At 58.7% G+C, this 17,925-nt stretch overlaps 1 protein-coding gene and 1 non-coding gene across 4 annotated transcripts in view; one reads left to right on the top strand and one right to left on the bottom strand.

The window, feature by feature from the left end:
* Nucleotides 1-579: 579 nt before the first annotated feature.
* Nucleotides 580-17,925, bottom strand: part of INAVA (innate immunity activator) — a 34,828-nt gene continuing 17,482 nt past the window's right edge. The window contains exons 2-10 of one of the 3 annotated variants that reach the window (XM_027834775.3): nucleotides 17,283-17,422; nucleotides 14,535-14,659; nucleotides 13,727-13,849; nucleotides 12,264-12,486; nucleotides 9,386-9,439; nucleotides 8,871-9,126; nucleotides 7,880-8,059; nucleotides 5,779-6,493; nucleotides 580-3,714 (exon numbers count right to left, since the gene is read on the bottom strand). In XM_027834775.3, the coding sequence (XP_027690576.2) occupies nucleotides 3,622-3,714; nucleotides 5,779-6,493; nucleotides 7,880-8,059; nucleotides 8,871-9,126; nucleotides 9,386-9,439; nucleotides 12,264-12,486; nucleotides 13,727-13,849; nucleotides 14,535-14,659; nucleotides 17,283-17,337 (1,824 nt within the window). In that variant the 5' untranslated portion in view covers nucleotides 17,338-17,422 and the 3' untranslated portion in view covers nucleotides 580-3,621. The remainder of the gene's footprint in view (nucleotides 3,715-5,778; nucleotides 6,494-7,879; nucleotides 8,060-8,870; nucleotides 9,127-9,385; nucleotides 9,440-12,263; nucleotides 12,487-13,726; nucleotides 13,850-14,534; nucleotides 14,660-17,282; nucleotides 17,423-17,925) is intronic. The other 2 variants (XM_043533668.1, XM_027834776.3) reach the window with 2 other exon arrangements.
* Nucleotides 6,610-6,682, top strand: TRNAF-GAA. The gene has a single exon. It is a non-coding gene; the product is annotated as a tRNA-Phe (tRNA).

Below are 17,925 nucleotides of genomic sequence, written 5' to 3' on the forward strand. Positions count from 1 at the left end.
CTTCGCACAGTAAGAACTCCCAAAAGATACACAAGCTACTTCTCAGTCCATCATTTCTGTGCAACTGGGGAGAGATTTGAGACTCCTGTGAGGAGCAGACCAGGAATAAACTGCACCAGAACACCCCTCGTGAACATGACATCCACCTAGGTGTTTCTACACTATGAAGAATGGTCCAGCAGCAACAGGTACTAAGGCACGAACGCAGGCAGGGCTCAAAGGAGTTATTACCACCATGTCATGGAAAATTGCTCAGAGATGGTTTTCCAGACACAGTGGTTAAGACAGTGTCATAATCATATAGTTAAGGGTAGCATAAAATCCCTCCTTTACCTGAAAAGGGTTAAGAAGCTCAAATAACCTGGTTGGCACCTGACCAAAAGGACCAATACGGGGAGAAGATACTTTCAAATCTGTGGGGGAAGGTTTTTGCTTTGTGCTCTTTGTGGTTCTCTCTGGGACAGCGAGGAACCAGGGCAGGGAAAATACATCTCCTGAAGCCATACCTGAACTAAGCATCTAAGATTACAAATTGTAAGTAATAGGAAGGAAATGCATTAGATTATCTTTTGTTTTAGCTTGTGAATTTTCCCTAGGCTAAGAGGGAGGTTTATTCCTGTTGGGGTTTTTTTTGTAACTTTAAAGTTTTGCCTAGAGGGGAATCCTCTGTGTTTTGAATCTGATTACCCTGTAAAATTACATTCCATCCTGATTGTACAAAGGTGCTTCTTTTATTTTTTCTTTATAATAAAGTTCAGTTTTTAAGAATCTGATTGGTTTTTAATATCCTAAAAACCCAACAGGCTGGTCTGTGCTCACCTTGTTAACCTATTTGGTTGGTATATTATTCTCAAGCCTCCCCAAGAAAGGGCGTGAAGGGGCTTGGGGGGATATTTTGGGGAACAGGAACTCCAAGTTGTTCTTTTCCTGAATCTTTGTCTAACTCACTGGGTGGTGGCAGAAGTACCCATCCAAGGACAAGGAAGGATTTGTGCCTTGGGGAAGTTTTTAACCTAAGCTGGTAGAAATAAGCTTAGGGGGTCTTTCATGTGGGTCCCTACATCTGTACCCCAGAGTTCAGAGTAGGGAGGGAACCCTGACATGGTGGCAGAACGGTGGGATCATTTTGAACCAGAAGCACAAACCTCAGGATATTAAAAGGACTTTTTTCCCCTTTCTTTTGGCTGTTTGGAAAGCAGGGAGGGTTTTTTTTTTAAAAGGACATTTTTTTTGTTCCCCCCGCCCCTGCTTAGTTCAGCCCCAGCCCCGATCTGCCCAGCTCCCACCCAGTCCCCATCACTCCAGCCTCACCTCTGCTCCTCCTGGGCCTCTTCAGCCCCGTTCCCTCAAAGTGGTGGTGGAGAGCGGGGCGGAGAAGCGCTGTCCCATCCCCGTTGCTCACAGGAGGGGGAGGGAGTGGAGCCCTCTGGGCTGCTGGGCTCTGTGGTCCCTCCCCCCCATCCCCTCCCGTGAGAGTGGCTTTGGGTTGCTGAGGGGCTGGAGTGGGAGAGCTCTGATTGGCTGCTCTACCCCACGAGGCGGGCAGTTAGGGCAGACAGCCAGTCAGAGGGCTCAAATTTTCTGACAGGCTGGAGCTTCTGGCCCCGCATCAAAATCTCATCATTTGGCAACCAGGCCCCATGATATTCTGCTGCTGTCATGGGGGATCCTGGGGTGAAAAAGGTTGAGAACCCACTGCTCCGGCTGGTCCCTGGGGAACTAAGGGTTAACCTCAGCTCCGACTCCCTCCTCCCCCAGCACAGGAGCTGGGCTGGCACTGATCTATTTTAGGCTTTTCTCCTGCTGCCCATCACCATAGCACCTGGGCACCCTGCGTGTATAGCAACAGCATTAGTCAAGTCCCTAAAGGAGGGGCCTTTGGAAGGCTGGGTTCCTGGCCGAGGACTGAGCTGAATGCCAGGTGGGAGAGCTGCTCCATTCACTACCCAGTGACGTTGCTGTCTCCTGACAAACGCTGAGCTCTGGGGCAGGCACCCGGCTGACGGTCACAGTGGGTTCTCGCTGCTGGCTCCTCCTGTCAGCCCACCCCCACAAAGCACCCGGCAGCGTTAACAAGCCCGTGACAGCACCACACCTTCCCCAAGAAATTCATGAGACTGAGGGGGGCCCAATGCCTCAAAAATTAAGTCTCAGATACCAAAGGGACCCCAAAGAACAACAGCATTTATTAAAGAAGGGAGCTTGGAATAAATCCAGACCAACCTGAGCCCTCGCTGTTTGGTACAAACCCACAGGGTGGGTACCCAATACTGTACCTTATTGCAAATAAGTTAATATAAAGAAATGGTGCCACAGACACGGTATATCCTTCCTCTGCAGCGTGGGGCACGGGTCACTTGCTGGAGGATTCTCTGCTCCTTGAAGTCTTCAAACCACGATTTGAGGACTTCAATAGCTCAGACATAGATGAGAGGTTTTTCACAGGAGTGGGTGGGTGAGATTCTGTGGTCTGCGTTGTGCAGGAGGTCGGACTAGATGATCATAATGGTCCTTTCTGACCTTAGTATCTATGAATCTATGAAAATAAACTCAGTCTGCTACCGTAATTAGTGGGTTAATTTCTCTAGCCTAACACAGAAAGACACCTGGGCAGTTATAAATGCTACTACTCACAGGGTAGTGAGCAATAGGGGACTGCTGCAGGGAACAGGGAGACACAGCAGGGATGTGCTGGCCGCCCTTCCCGCAGCCCCCATTGGCCTGGAGCGGCGAACCGCGGCCAGTGGGAGCCGCGATCGGCCGAATCTGCGGACGCGGCAGGTAAACAAACCGGCCCGGCCCGCCAGGGGCTTTCCCTGAGCAAGCGGCAGACCGGCTTTGAGAACCACTGCTCTAGAGCCTAGAAAGGGGCAAGGCACGTACCCCTGTGGGAGAGCTGCAATGGTTTATGGGACTGCAGCAAGACCAGCAGCCAATCAAATCCTCCCATTCCCCAATTGCCCAAACACTCTGATCTTGACGGCCCTTGCTGCATTCTCCAGGAATGTGCCATTTGCATGGAGGTAGTGGGGTGCTCGGCAAACCAGCAGCTTCTATGCTGAATCAAGAAGAGGACAATTCCCTGGCACTGGCCTGAACCATGACACATAACACATGACCCTGCAGGTGTCTCTCTATCAGCAACGTACCATGACCCCAGCAGCTGCTTGCATGATCACAAGGCAACTGCTGCTATTCTTATCAGTTGCATGACACCTGTGAAGCAAGGACCCCTTGGCGAATATCCAGCAGCCGAACCAGTCCAGCCCCAAGCCGCACAGGAGGTTGTGGCCCTAAGCCGGCCCTCCTCCTCTGCTGCAGCCCACACAAACCCATAGACAGACAGAGGGGAGTTCTTGTGGGAGGAGGCACCCCATAGTCCAAAGAGAAACGCCTCAGAAGGTGACAACGCCAGAATGAATCCAGTTCTTCCAAATGGCAGTGTCCAAATAACATGGTCAGGACGGGTGCACCCGGGGTCCTGCCCCCTTGCTAGCCCCGTCCAGGGCAACCAGCTGGCTTCCTGAGTAAGCCCCCGCGCCCAGGCTCACTGCTGCCACTTCTCACCAGCTGGGCGCGGGGCTCTCTTGGCGAGGGCTTGGCAGCAGGCCCCGGCCGGCTCTAGACCTGAGTGATGACCTCCCCATTCTCTGGCACGTAGACCTGCACAGGAGCTCCCTCGGGGGACTGCTTCAGGACATGGATCTGACACACCTGCATGGGCGTGAAGGAAAAAGCCTTTCAGGGCAGCCATCCCAGCCAGCAAAGCAAGAGTGTGACTCAACAGCCAGCCCGTCCCGGCCGCTCACAACCCCTGGGGGTTTGGCACTATTCCCCACCGCACACAGGGAGCAGAGGCCCGTGGGAGGAGGGGGCTGGCCCAAAGTCACACAGGGAGCCTGTGCAGAGCCAGGCGCTCAGCCCCAGTCTCCTGGGGGTGCCCAGGCCCCTGCCCCCAGCACAGAGCACCCTGCTTTGACAAGACCAGCTGCTGCGGGCCTGGCCTTTGGTGCGTGGGTGGAGAGGGGCTGGGTGTGCATGGAGTTACCCCAGGGATTCCTTGGCCCTCTTGCGAAGCTCACGGGTGACGTGACCCCTCATGCTGCCCACCCTGCGGTGCTCGCAGGACGATGTGGTGTGCAGGGCCGTGCTCCCCCAGGCGGCACTCCCAGGGGCGAGGACAGCTGCCGGGCTGCGTGTCACTGCAGAGAGCAGCTCTCTGGTTCCTGGCGGGGGCGGTGATGGGAGGAATCCAGGCACAAGCCCCAGCCTGCCTGGCGTGGGCCACTGCCCTCTGCTGCAGGCAGGGAGCTGCCCGGGCAGGAGAATGGACGTGGCTCGGGGAAGGGCCTGCTGGACAAGTGTTGCCGGTTCCACAGCCCAACGGGCTAAACCTGGGCTCTGGAGCCCCTTCCTGCACTGAGTGTGCTCGCCAAGGGCCTGGGCTTCCCAGAACGCACTGCCAGGGGCAGTGTGCCCTGCTCTGCCCGGGGAACCCCTCTGCAAGGCCTCTCTGCAGCTGCCCGTGGGAGTAACTTGAGCCAGGCTGTGCATGGCTCTTGGGAGCTGGATGTGACCAGCAGCACATTCAGCCGGCCACGGGAAAACAGCAACACTCAGATGCCCCCGGCTGGGCGAGATTTGAACTTGGAGGCTTTCCAGCGCATCGCCAGCCCCGGGGCCGGCCCACACGGACCTGGGGGAAACGTGCCGGGAAGGGCTGATCCCGCTTGCTGCTGGGGTCGTGTGGCACGGGGAGGGGGCGGGTTCAAACATTAATAAACTCAATTCCCCCCCAAACGGGCAGGCTAAGACTAGTCCAATAATATGACATTAACCTTAGAGAGCGGGGAGGGCAGGGCCGCAGCTGGTGTCAATCAGCCGGAGCTCCAGTGGAGTCGGCAGGGCCAGCGCCCCAGCTGGTGTCAATCTGCATCGTCCCACTGGCATCGGTGACGCTGATTTACACCAGGGAGGGCCTGGCCCGCGGGCTGTGGAGCTGCCATTCCACCTGTTACCCACGCTGGGCTGAGCGTGGCCGTTCTGTGAGGAGCGTTTTACTCCCTGGCTGATCCCTTTGCAGAAGCCCAGCGGGAGGGAGCTGCTGATGGACGGTGCTGGGCCCCGGCGTGGGCCTGCCCACAGCAGCAGTGACCGAACGCTGTCGAAAGCCGAGAGCTGCTGGGGGCCCAAATGCTGGGTTTTGAGGGTGTCCAAGCTGGCATGAGCTGCCCTCACTGAGAAGGGATCACTGGGGATTCCCACAGAACGGGCCCTCCCAGCAAAGCCCTCACTTCCAACCCGCAACCCCCTGTCATCCCAGCCCTGGGCTCCCCTCACACACAGCTCAGCTGGTGCCCCTCACTCCCGACCCGCAGCCCCTGCAATCCCAGCCCTGGGCTCCCCCCACACACAGCTCAGCTGGTGCCCCTCACTCCCAACCCGCAACCCCCTGTCATCCCAGCCTTGGGCTCCCCTCACACCGTGCTCTGCCGATGGGGTTTGTGTGAACTGGGGAATGATCCATGCTAGGACAGTGTATGACCCAGGACATGACTGAACCTAGGCCTGCAAAGGAGAAAGGCTGGCACATTCCTTTGCCAGCTCGCCCTTACTTGCTGGGCACTGAGAGGTGAGGCTCAGTAAGGGGCCCCCAGCTTCTCCGAGTGCCCCAGGCCGTAGAGAGTCAATGGTCCCCTTCCCCTAGCACTTTCCCGGTACAGCAGCACCTCCTGCCCTGGCTGTCGCTACCCACCCCGTGCCATGTGCCGGCCCTACCTGAGGCCGCTGCCCGGCGGAGCGGGAGGCGTACAGCTCCCTGCCTGGCGTGTTGCGCACGCGGAAGGCCCCCTGCCTGTCCAGCGAGTGGGGCCGCAAGGTCCGCAGCTTGGCGCGCTCGTGCCACGACTTCAGCTCCTCCGACACGGCCGACTTGGCGAGGGCCCTGCCGCTGCCCGGGGCGTAGTCCTTGAGGGACGGGGTGCGCAGGAGCCTGCTGGGGGCCGGGGCCAGCCGCTGGCAGAGCAGCTGCACCACGCCCTGCTCGCAGGGGAACGGAGCTGGGCTGCCAGCCCGCAGCAAGGGGTAGCCCCGGCAGAACTCCCGCCCAGCCACATGCTCCACAGCTGGGAAGTAACCGGGAGGCAGCAGCCGCCTGTGGGGGCTCTGGTAATAGTACGCTGCCTCGGGCCCCACGGAGCGCGGGCCCCCCAACTCCGGCGAGGGCGGCTCCGCGGACGGCGGGGGCAACGGCCTCAGGAAGGCGTCAGGGCTGCCACTGCCAGCCGACGGGGCGCACGGGATGCTGGAGACGTCCGAGCTGCTGTCCTCGGAACCGGAGTGGTAGACGGAGCAGGAGGCCCGGCCCGGTTTGGATGAAGGGAAGCAGTAATCGGGGACGGGGACAGGGACGGTGACGGTATAGTAGGTGGGGCGCCGCCTCGGCAACACGCTCCTCCCCCGGGGCTCCGCTCGGTCCCGGGACACATCCAGCCTGCGGGCAGAGGGAAGCTATTTAGGGGTATTCCAGCACCAGGGGCGAGTGAAGGAAGCTGAAAGAAGCGGTCTCAGAAATCCAAAGCACCGTGTACACATAGGGAATGTGTACCAGCTGGAATAGCTCAGCTGGGAGAGCGTTAGACTGAAGATCTAAAGGTCCCTGGTTCAATCCTGGGTTTTGGCAGACGTTTCCTTTGGTCAGAGGAGGTTAGTTTTGGCAGGAGGAGGGATAGCTCAGTGGTTCGAGCATTGGCCTGCTAAACCCAGGGTTGTGAGTTCAATCCTTGAAGGGGCCATTTGGGGCAAAAATTTGGGATTGGTCCTGCTTTGAGCAGGGGGTCGGACTAGATACCTCCTGAGGTCCCTTCCAACCCTGAGATTCTATGATTCTAATGTACAGACACACCAGCCCTCCCCACAGACCTCAATGGAGAATACCCCGGAAATCCTTCCAGACGCCCTTAACCCTGCCCACCCCGAGCTCTGCCCACCGCCTTAGCTCTGCCTCCCTTCTTAACCCTGCCCACCACCTTAATCCTGCCCATTTCTTAGCTCCACCCACCACTTTAGCTCTGCCCACGCCTTAGTTCCAGCCACCCCCTTAGCTGACCCCCCCCCTTCCACCTCCATACCCCAACTAACCGACACTAAACAAGGACATTAATAACATCAAAACAAATCAACCCCCCTCCCCCATAGCACAATTTTGACCTTGAGAAGGGAGCAGAGCCAGAGGCTCCATGGAGTCCACTAGAGACATGGCTCTTGCTAGTGATTTTATGTGGCAGGCGCCCAGACACAACAGTGATGGGTGTCAGGGTCAATGCTAAGGTAGCCAGCAGGAGTTGATTCTGCTAGAGCGAGGGCAGCTCAGGGTGGACGCGCTAATTGGGTTCCACATCCCTGCTTTGCACTCGGGGGAAGACAGATCAATAGCACCAAAATCAGAAGCTCTCCTGAGCAGAAACTCTGGGGCTAGGCCCAGGGTCCCTCCCTTGCTGCTCCCATCTCCTCTCATTTGTCTCCCTTCTGGGGGTCCCGTCTCACACCCACATTCTGTATTTATCCCACACTCCTTATCATTTCCTACCAGCACTGCCTGGAGGCCTCAACCACTATCACCTGTGCTGCACAGAGACAGCCCCCACTCCAAAGAGCTCACAGACCAAACAGAGAATGGGTGGGAGGGGAAACTGAGGCATGAGGCTAGGAAGTGACTTGCCTCAGGTCACTTAGCAGGGCAGTGACAGAGGTAGGACTAGAAGCCTGTTCTCCCCGTTCAATGTCAGAGCTGCTAGGCCACACAGCCTCTCTTCCTCTCCTGCCCCATCTGAGCCCAGTGCCACCCAGCTGGCTGAGAGAGCCCGTTGCTGGGCAGTACCTCATGGACTGAGATTGCCCTCGCCTCGCCTGCATCTCTGGGGTCGGGGGCCCACTGGAACCAGCCTGCCTCCACAAGGCCAAGGTCCGGATGGGGACAAAGTGGTAGGGGGGTGTCTCAGGTGTCCTCTGAGCGGCTGGGCTGCGGGCAGGCGCTGGCATGGGTGTCCCGGCTGGGCTGCTGGGGAGAAACACAGTGAACAGAAACCAGTGCAGGAGAGCTGTAATCCCTCCCCTCCAGTGCAACATCTGCATGGCTCCTTCCGTGGGAGCAGAGTGGCCCAGGGCCCTGGGGAGACGGGGACAGTGCCCAAACCTCCGCATTGGTGCCCTGCCCTTCAGCAACTCTGCCCCGCTGCAGGGACCCACAGAGCATCGGCGTGTAGCTCCCGCAAGAGACGCAGGGTCCCAGTTCCCTCCTGTGGCCGGCGACCCACCCAGGGCATCACGTTCCAGAGGGGAGGGAAGGGACAGCGGGGCAGAAGGGTGAGGAAAAGCGGATGGAAAAGATGATCCCCCGCTCAGTGTCCCAGGGAGTTTCGAGCAATGGAAGCTGGGGAGGGCGTGACCTCCAGAGGAGCGGGAGAGACAAAGACACATGTTAGCCTGTCCAGAGCCCCAGGCAATGGCACAGAACCCAGCCGCTTAGGCCAGGACGTGAAGAGCATCAAGCCCAGCGGACACCTGGCCAGGACACTGGGTTCACTCGTCAGGCAGGGGCCCTGGATTTGCAATGGCTGCAGGTCTCCGCGCTCTGGCTTCCAGTCTCAGCTGTAGCGCCCCAGTGCGAGGCTGGGTCTCTGCCGGCTTAGAGGGAAGAGGCCACCAACAGCCCACCAGCACTTCCCCTGTGGTTCTCCTGCCTTACAAGCCAAGTTGTTTCTATGCCCCTTGTGGTTACAGCATCTCTCCATGGCTATTCCCCCAGACCCCTGATCCGCAGGGCTCCCCAGAGTAGAGATGGGGCGATAGGTGCTGCCCATGCTCTGTACCTTGGCAGGCTGCAGGGCTCAGCCGCCTGCTTCTTGGGCTTCTCATAGAGCCTATCGAGGCTGGTCTCCTTCCAGGGGCTGTTCTGGATGGGCGAGCGCTCCAGCTCTAGGACTTCGCCCTGCGTGGGTGGCAGCCCCTCACGCTGCTGGAGAGGGGCAGAGCGGGCGGGCAGGGCCGGGGAGCTGTGCGGTGTGCCGGGCTGGACTGGCACCATGAGCTGCTGGGCAGCATGATGATTCGGAGGCTGGGTTTCTTCTGAAAGAGAACGAGGGGGGTGAAAGCAGTGCAGGAATCACGGTGTCTGCCCGTCACCTTCCCTCCGCCTCCAGGCTCAGATCCCCACACAGCCCAGAGCCCATCCCCCAGCAGCCCTGCCTGGCTCACCCCACATCAAATGCTTGTCTCTGGGGGAACGGAGCAGACGCCCTTTCCCAACGTGGCGGGGTGCAGACACTGCCCTGCCCGCATGCCCTGCCCACAGGAAGGGAAAATCCAAACCCTGCTCATGCCTTACCCTCCTCCAGCAGGACGGCATCGGAGAGGGAGCTGTCATCCGAGGAGCTCAGCTCTAGGGAAGCAATGGGGAAAGAGGCAGAGGTGAGGAAGGGCAGCGACGCTCACTGGGCTCGGCCAGGGGCCGTAACACAGATCCCACTGACTCTCCATGGGGCCTCAGTCAGCAGGGATTGTTGGGATTCCAGCAGCACGTAGACGCACTGGCCGTGCTGTGCGAGCGCTGCACAAACCCCTAACACAGCTACACGAGTGGGGCTGGGTCTCCCGCAGCTCTGCCTCGGCTCCAGGAGCTGGGGTTAACTATGCACAGCAACAGTGAAAGTGTCTGTTGTCCCACGAGCTCCAACCTCTCCGGGGCCACCTCACCCACCACTGCAATGCAGCTGCCTCTGCGGTGGAACCCGTGGGGTTTGCACCATCAAAGGAACGTGGGACCATCCCAGGCAGGATCAAGCTGGTGGAGGCAGGGAGCACTTTGGTGCCTGAAGGGTTAACTGGCACCACGCAGGAGGCATGTCCCTACAGGCTTCCCACCCGCTCCTCTCTGCTGAGCTGGGCCTAGCAGCTGCTCCTGCGGGTTTCAGCTCCCCTCGCCCATCCCCAGACACGGGGAGCCCTTCAGAGGGCACCGGCACATGAGCACTGCAGGTGTGATGGCACCCCCATCGCTGCCCTGGTCTCACTAGCTGCGCCCCGGCCACCCCTCTCTGGAAGGGAGATGCCAGCCGGGGGGCGCGGGGGGGAAGCAGGGTACCAGAGGGGAGGGCACACAGCGTAGACCCCAGAGCTCAGGCCAGGCCACGCAGCAGCGAGAGTCCCCTGGCCCCTGCAGAGAAGTCGAGTGCGCTGCCTCTCGCCCCCACTCCGCCACAGCCCCCAGCCCGCCTGCTGGCTCAGAAAGCAGCCCCACGCCCAGACACACGCTCAGTCCCTTTTGGGGAGACCGAGAGCCTTTTCACTCTCCTTTCCCTGCCCTGCACTCTGCCTGCATCACCTCAGGGGCTGGGTGGGGAGAGGACCATGGTGCCTGGGAAGTCCCCTCATCTTTGTGCCTCTGGTCTGTCAGGTGAGCCCTGGGTGGAGACGACGAGCCAGCCAATGTCAGACGTGGCTCAGAGGCTCCCCTTCACCTGCACCACAGGCCAAGTTCCACCAGCCCGCCCAAATCCCTGAGCTTTCAACGGGACAATCCTAACTGCCTGTTCTACACGGATGCTTTCAGCTGTTCAACAGCCCCTGGGCTCCACTTCAGAGTAGGCTGCATTTCGACAAGGATTGGAATTGCCCCGGATTATCCACTACCTGCCTCAGGGCTGTTGGGATGCTTTCATTAATTAATGTCTGAAAAGAGCTTTGAGGGCCTCAGCTGAAAGGCCCTGTAAAAAGGCAAAATACTATTCTGAATTCTTCCGCTCTCCTTCGCGCTGCTCACAGCTAGAGGTGGAGGCAACATGATGTCTCAGCCCTCCAAAACTGTCAGGAGTTTGAACATGTTCCCATTTTGAATTGGGACAAAAAGTCAAACTCTTGAAAATATTAGTTAACCAAAAACTGCAACAGTTTTGGTTCGAGTGACTCAAAACATTCTGTTTTCATTTTAATCATTTTGAAACATTTCATTTCAGTTTCCACTTGTTTCTCTTTTTAAAATCTTTGTTTTGTCTAAGGAGCTTCAATTTTGAAACCAAAAGTCTTTTGGAATTGGAAAACTGGAATTTTTCATTTTGAAAATATCACAACAAACCACTTCAACAATTTTGAAACATTCCCCCACCTCCCGCGCACGTTTTTCTGAGTCAGGAGATTCGCTGACTCCAAATGGACTCCACGAACGGCTTCGCTTGGCACAAATCAGCATTTCTGGATGAACACATGATCTATGGAAACACCTCCTGCCCTGCCTGCCACAGCCCTGAGGTGGGGGAGTGCAGCGGGAGCTCTGGGGAGGGGACAGACAGAAGCATGCAGGAGAGACAGCAGCAGTTTGAGAAACGGAGTCCAGGAAGGCAAGTGAAGCCAGACTGGGACGGGCAGTTCAGGGTGCTGCCGGGGATGACCACTCGGGCAAGTTGGTGGGCCTGATTCTTCTCCCACTCGCACTGGTGTCACTCAGGAGTAACTGGTCTGACTCCCCTCTTTCAGGCACCGCAGGAGGAAAGCAAAGCTTGGTGCTTTTAGCTGGAAGAAGAGACCTCTGGAACAGGCTGCTGCAGGAGCCCTGGGAAAGCTCCATAACCTCCAGCTATTCGTTGGGGAGCTGAGACAAGTGTAGCTTCATCTCCTGGCCAAGGGTTTAACTTCATTAGCAGAGGAGCCCGGGAGAGCTCGCCCCCAGTCACGTACCTCCAAGGCGCAGCTGAGCTCGGGGGCCCTGCCCTCTCCTTCCTCAGCAACAGCCATTACCGAACATTTGCAGAGCCGGGAGACTGGCCCTGGCGGACCAGTGAGACCCTCTTTGGAGCTCTTTGGGGCTACAGGAGACCCTGCCAGCGTGTGAAGCTATAGCAATAACCCAGCGGACAGCCAGTCTCGGTGATCGGGGCAGTGCTGGCGTTCCCTGTACAGCTCTACCAAGGAGTCATGGATGTTACCACCTACCCCCCGGCCGACACGTCCCGCGGCACAGTTAACATGCCAACCATTGGGGCAGGACAAACCCCCACACGGGCTGAGCCACGCAGTGCCAGCCCCAGGCACGCCAAGGCTACAGACAAGGCCCTTTGCTCCTTGGAGCCGGGCAAGCCAGAGGCAGCCGATCTCTGGGAAAGCAGTGGGGCTGTGCCAGGGGCTCCCACTGGATCACGCCCGCTCTCTCTCGCACCAGGCAGGCCTTGATGGAGCAGTAGGCCAAGATCTGGCCTGCACACGCAGCTCACCCCCGAGGGCCATGGAGCTGGGCCTGGGCTCCTGCGCGGCCCTCAAGCGGCACTCATTGAGGGCATTCTCCAGCTCCTTCAGCTTCTTCTCCTCCTTCAGCACCATGTTCTTCCGCCGCTTCTTGAGGTGCTTGCTGATGTTCTCTTCCCGGTAGAGGCGATGCGTGGCTGCGGCAATCTGCAGCTGCAAGGCCAGGTCTCTCTCCAGCGTGCTCAGCGGGTCCTGGATGGGAGGAGGACACAAGCCATGGAACAGCGCTTGGGGCTAGGAGGAACCACGTCCAGCCAGGCCTTCGCTCAGGGGAAACCTGAGGCTTCCATAGGCGCTGACTTCTGCTTGTGCCAGTGGGTGCTCGACCCCCCTCGGCCCCGCCCTGACTCTACCCCTGCCCCACTGGACAGATCAGGAAACACCCTGGCCCCAGGGAAGTCCAGATCCCGGGTGCGCCCCAAAGCAGCCATACGGAGTCTGAACTGGTTCCCCGCCCTGTGCTCTCCCCCGCGTGGGCCCGCAGGGCTGGGAGCGCTGCACACGCGGCACGCTCAGCCCCAGCTAGCGGGGAGTCCCAGGAACGATTCAGGCTCTGGAGAGAGCCCCGCCTGCCCCCCGGTGCGGGAATCGCTGCACACTGGGCTCCCGGCTCCGGCTGTGTCTCCTGAGGTGCTAAGGCAGAGGCTGAACAGGCTGGTCCCCAAGACTGGAGTCAAGGGAGAGGAAACATGCTCCCACCTCTCCCTCCCGCCAGAGGGAGCAGTCGTCCCCCCCTCTCATCCCCCCCATCCTCAGCACCACTCTGGACGCTGGGTCATTATCTTGGGGCGTGGGCTGGCAGAGGAGGCTGAGGCAGAGGTCACCAGGAGGTGGAGAGTTTGGCATGTTAACGAACTCTTGCAAATCAAGCATCAATGGACTCTGCCCATTTGATGGAGCCACGCCCTTTCCCCTCCCCCGACCCTGCTAGCTTGAGCATCAAAGCCTCAGCACCTTTGGGCTTCCTCACAAGAGCTGGGACAGCTCCAGCTTGCTGTGCACCACCCCTCAGTGCTGGGCTCTCCTCCCTTGGAGACGGCCAGGGACAGACAGAGCCGGCTGGGACAGGCATCCGGGTCGTTTTCAGTACCGATGGGGTGGGGCAGCCTGGAGACTCCGTTGATCTACCGGGCGGGTACCGCAAGGGAAGCATCCGTCCCCTCACTGCTGCCTCCCCCTGACCTGGAAGGGCCTCCTCACTCTTTGGCCTCCGCGCTGAGAAAGCCAACAAGGGGCCGGAGCAGTTCCCGTGCTGTGGACCAACCGAGCCAGAGCCCACCAGACCGGGCTTGTGGGGGTGCTGCGGACTGTGGAACTGTTCTGAGACCCTCCAAACTCATTTCACACGAGCCACCATGCAGTGGTGGCGGTGACCCATCCGTGCCCTGCCTAACGCCAGGGAGAGATCCCCGGGCTTCAGCAGGCTCCTTACCACTCCTCGTGAGATGATTGTCTTCTCGTCCAGTTTGAATGCGGTGCCAATCCTCCGCCGCACCATGGGGGGCCTGTCCCCCTGCTTCAGGGGGTACTCCTGCGGCAGTATGCCCGTGAGCTCCTGGGGAGGGCAGGGACAGACATCAGCCTCCAGGGCAGCACAGGGCACCACCAGGGGAAGAAGGGATCACACATGGCATGTCTTTTCCACCAGAGATGGGTGAGGAGCCGGGGCGCACTGGGGAGCGTGTCCTGCGTAGGAGTGTGCTCCCACCCTACACGCACGTGGCCCTGGGGGGGCAGGCCCCGGAGGAGCGGGCACACCAGCCAACACGCACGTGGCCCTAGCACATTGTTACCTTTGCACTAACTGACTGGCACTGCCATGTATTCCCCGTCCTCCCGGGATAGCCCAGACACCAGAGCAGCTATGGGCCCAAACTAACCCCTCAGTGCCAGGGCTAAGGTTTGCCCCAGCCATCCGGCCTGGCCGTGGCAGCCTGCGATCAAGGCCAGGGGGTTGCCAGCGCTCCAGGACTGGCCTGGAGTCTCCAGGAATTAATATTAATCTTTAATTAAAGATACTGTCTTGTGATGAAACCTCCAGGAGTAAGTCCCACCAAAACTGGCCACCCTAGGTAGAAGCTGTGACTTTGGGCTACCTGGTGGAGCCCCCTCCGTCACACGCAGGGATCCCCAAGTTCCTGGAAAGCCACCAGGTTCCTCTCCAAACGAGAGGTGGCCGAACAATCTCCATCCAGCCAACCCGCCGCCAGGCCCAGCCCAAGAGATCCAGGGCTCCTTACTGCCTCGCGCAGACACAGCTTCCTCAGCTCCACCAGACAGGCCTCCAGCCGCGCCGCCAGTTCCTGCTGCTGCTTGCGCACCGCCTGGGTCAGGTCCTTCAGCAGAGACACGGGGCTGTCCTGGCCTGTGGGGGATGAGAGCAGGAGTCGCGATTCAGCAGCCAGAGGGGAGACGCAGGGCCAGCCCTGAGCACAGACTGGGGCCACTTGGGGCCTTGGATTCTAAGGTGCCTGGGGCTTGGGCACCATATCTTGTGCCATCTCTGCAGCTCACCCCGAGCTGGTTTCTCCCCCAGCCAGCTCGGGCACCTTCATTCACACAAGTCACCTTGGCTGGGGACACTGCCCCTTTCCAGGATGAGAGTGGCAGCCTCCACGCCATGCGCAGGGCTGGGCACCAGGAAATCGATGGCTCTACTCCAGTCACCGACAGTGACTCCCCCCCGTGGCCTCGGACAAGTCACTGCCCCTCTCTGTGCCTCAGTTTCTCCCTCTGAATAACAACAGAAACCAACCTGCTGTTGGAGCCGTTGTGAAGATTTAACTAAACAAGTGGATTCACTGTGTGTTATGCTGCTCTCTGCAGCTTGCTCAAGGGCATCCCAGGATGCTAGTCCCTGTGTTGAAAAAGAGCCCAGAGACGGCCCTGCCCCGCAGAGCTCCCCACCAGTCCAGAGGGATCGAGCGTCCTCCAATTCTGCTCACTTCGCGTTAGCAGCTGGGAGGTGTTGGCTGATCCGGCTGCCAAGCCCACCAGCGTCACTGATCTGACTGAGGATTTACTCGGGGGTCTGGAATTTCCCATCTAAATGTGTTTTTTTGATGCAAGATGCACTAACTGTCAAATCAAAATTTTCCGCAGGAAAAATTTCAATTTTGCCAAAATGTGTTGATTTTCTATTGGGAAAATCAAAATGGGAGATTCGGGTCTGGGCTGGGCCAGCCCAGCGGCGACGCTCTGGTTTGTCAAACCCAGGTTTCATTCCGAGTCAGTTTTACATTAATCTGTCCACCAGCACTCGTGCCCCCACCGGCCTCTAGGGACAGGGCTCCTGGCTGGGCTATATCTCCCATGATGCACTGCGGTCACCCTGTAGTTAACCGAGGCAGTGCATCATGGAAGTCATGTGACCACAATCTTTTGACTTTTCAGCCCAATTTGGGATAAAAATTAATTTAGAAATATCGGAATTTTCCATGGGACAGAAATTCCAATTTTCAGCCCGCTCTGATACTTCCCACAGTGCATCTGAGGCTAGTTCCCTGCCCCAGCCTGTCAGCCCAGTGCCACTCCTCACCCTCTGTGGGCTGGAGCGGGGGCCCTGCTGGAACCAGGTGACCCTGAGAGCTGATGTTTAATGACCCAGACAGAGCTGCCCTTCAGGCCCTCCCTGGAGCGGGAGTGGGGCTGGTACCTAAAAAAGCTGACCTTTAGGGCTATCCCAGAGCAGGAATGGCCCATCTCAGGGTAAGTGGCACTTCAAAGAACAGGCTCCCAGCCCAGCCTGGAATGTTTCTAGCTGGAGCATCAGCAGGCTGCAGCCAGCTCCAGGTCACTGCCATCAGATACAGCAGGGAGCCCTGACTGCAGGTTTCTGAGTGGAAACACTGCTGGTTTCATCTACAGCGGGGGCTGAGCTGGGTCCTGGGAGCGGAATGCAAATGGAGGGGCAGGAGAGAGGCATGTCTCCCCTTCGCACCAGGACGTTCCTTTTAGCCCAGAATTTCCTACGGCTCAGCACCTGCCCTTGGGGCTGGATTTTGCCGAGAGCTCAGCACGCCTGTAGCATGGGTGCAGTCGCCACTCCTGGCCATTTCCGTTCCATGCTGCAGACTTTCCTGAGCTGCCTGGAGCTAAGAAGCTTCCTCTGACACATCTGGTACCGGCCCCTGCCGGAGCTAAGGTCCTGGACCGGGGGCCTGATCCTGAAGGCAGTGTTCTCATCAGTGAATCCAGCTGTAAATCTTAGCAGTGGTTACCGTGCCCCGCTCACTGACAGCCCAGGGGATTCAAGGTAAGGTCTCAACCTTCATGGAGCTGGGGACATCCTCAACCTCCCCCCGCCCTCCGACCAGCATCTCTAGGTGTGGGGGGCACCTTTAGACTGACTTCGGGAACGACTGGGCACATAGGGAACAGGATTTTCAACTGGAAAATCTGAGGGCGGGGTGGGAGGGGGGATTGTGACAGTATCAGCTGATTATTTTAGCCAAATAAATGCTGAAAACTGGAAGTTCACAGATACATTGATGACTCCACTCACTCCCGGATCTTCAGCCACCCCAGGCTCTCCTCACACAGGCCAATCTGCTGCTGCTCCTCCGTCCTAACACACAGCCCCTCTGCTACCCCAGCCTGGGGCTCCCCACCGGTTCTGCTGGTGCCCCTCACTCCCAACCCGCAGCCCCTGCCAGCCCAGCCCTGGGTCTCCACAGCTCTGCCGGTGCCCCTCTCTCCCAACCCGCAGCCCCTGCTAGCGCGGCCGTGCCTATGGTTACAGTTACAGGACGGATGTGTCTGATATACAGGCACTTCAGGGCTCATGTGTCCCTGGCAAATGGCCTCCCCCTCCAGACACAGCTCTCAATGCAGGGAAACCTACCTTGAGAAGGGCCCAGGAGGGGAATCCCCAGAAGAGACACTGACCCAGAACAGCTTTTCCCCCCACACCCGCCTTCCTGGGCTCACATTCCAGCCCCAGGCCGATGCAGAGGGAGGCAGCTGGACTTTCCCTGCCATTCACCCACCTGAGTGCAGCATGATCCCGCTGTCCGAGTCGCTGACGTCCTCTTTACTCTCCATGGGCGGTGGTGGCCCCGGGGGCAGGAACAGTGAGGGGCAGAGACCCACGCCGGGGCTCCCGGGAGTGGGCGACCCTGAGTGGGAACTGGTTAAATAAAAGACAAAGACTCAGAAGTGCTTCACACACACACACACAGTGTTGTGTAAGGCCATCGCACAGACACACACATGGTTAGCACATAGAAACACACACACAGAGTTGTGTAAGGCCATCACACACACAAACAACGAGGAGTCTGGTGGCAGTTGTTCTTGTGGATACAGACTAGCACGGCTACCCCTCTGATACTTGGTACACACACAGAGTTGTGTAAGGCCATCGCGCGCACACACACACACACACACACACTGGGGCATTCGTTCAGCTGGAACGTTCCTTCTCGTGCCTTCTCACCAAGCTCCCGTCTGAGCTGCCCTGCAAAGGGAGCTGGGCCCACGGTGCAGACTGGCCCTGGACGAGGCTCGGGGTTTGCCTCAGGCCCCCCGGGTTCACCTAGAACATTAGCTGCTCCGGAGCTTTGGCCCAAGCTCTCCGACGCTGCACCAGGCTGTATGGGGGGGAGCTGGGGCCGGGAGCTGCTGAGGCCC

The sequence above is a fragment of the Chelonia mydas genome, chromosome 21, assembly GCF_015237465.2.
Source record: "Chelonia mydas isolate rCheMyd1 chromosome 21, rCheMyd1.pri.v2, whole genome shotgun sequence".
NCBI classification, from domain to species: domain Eukaryota; kingdom Metazoa; phylum Chordata; order Testudines; family Cheloniidae; genus Chelonia; species Chelonia mydas.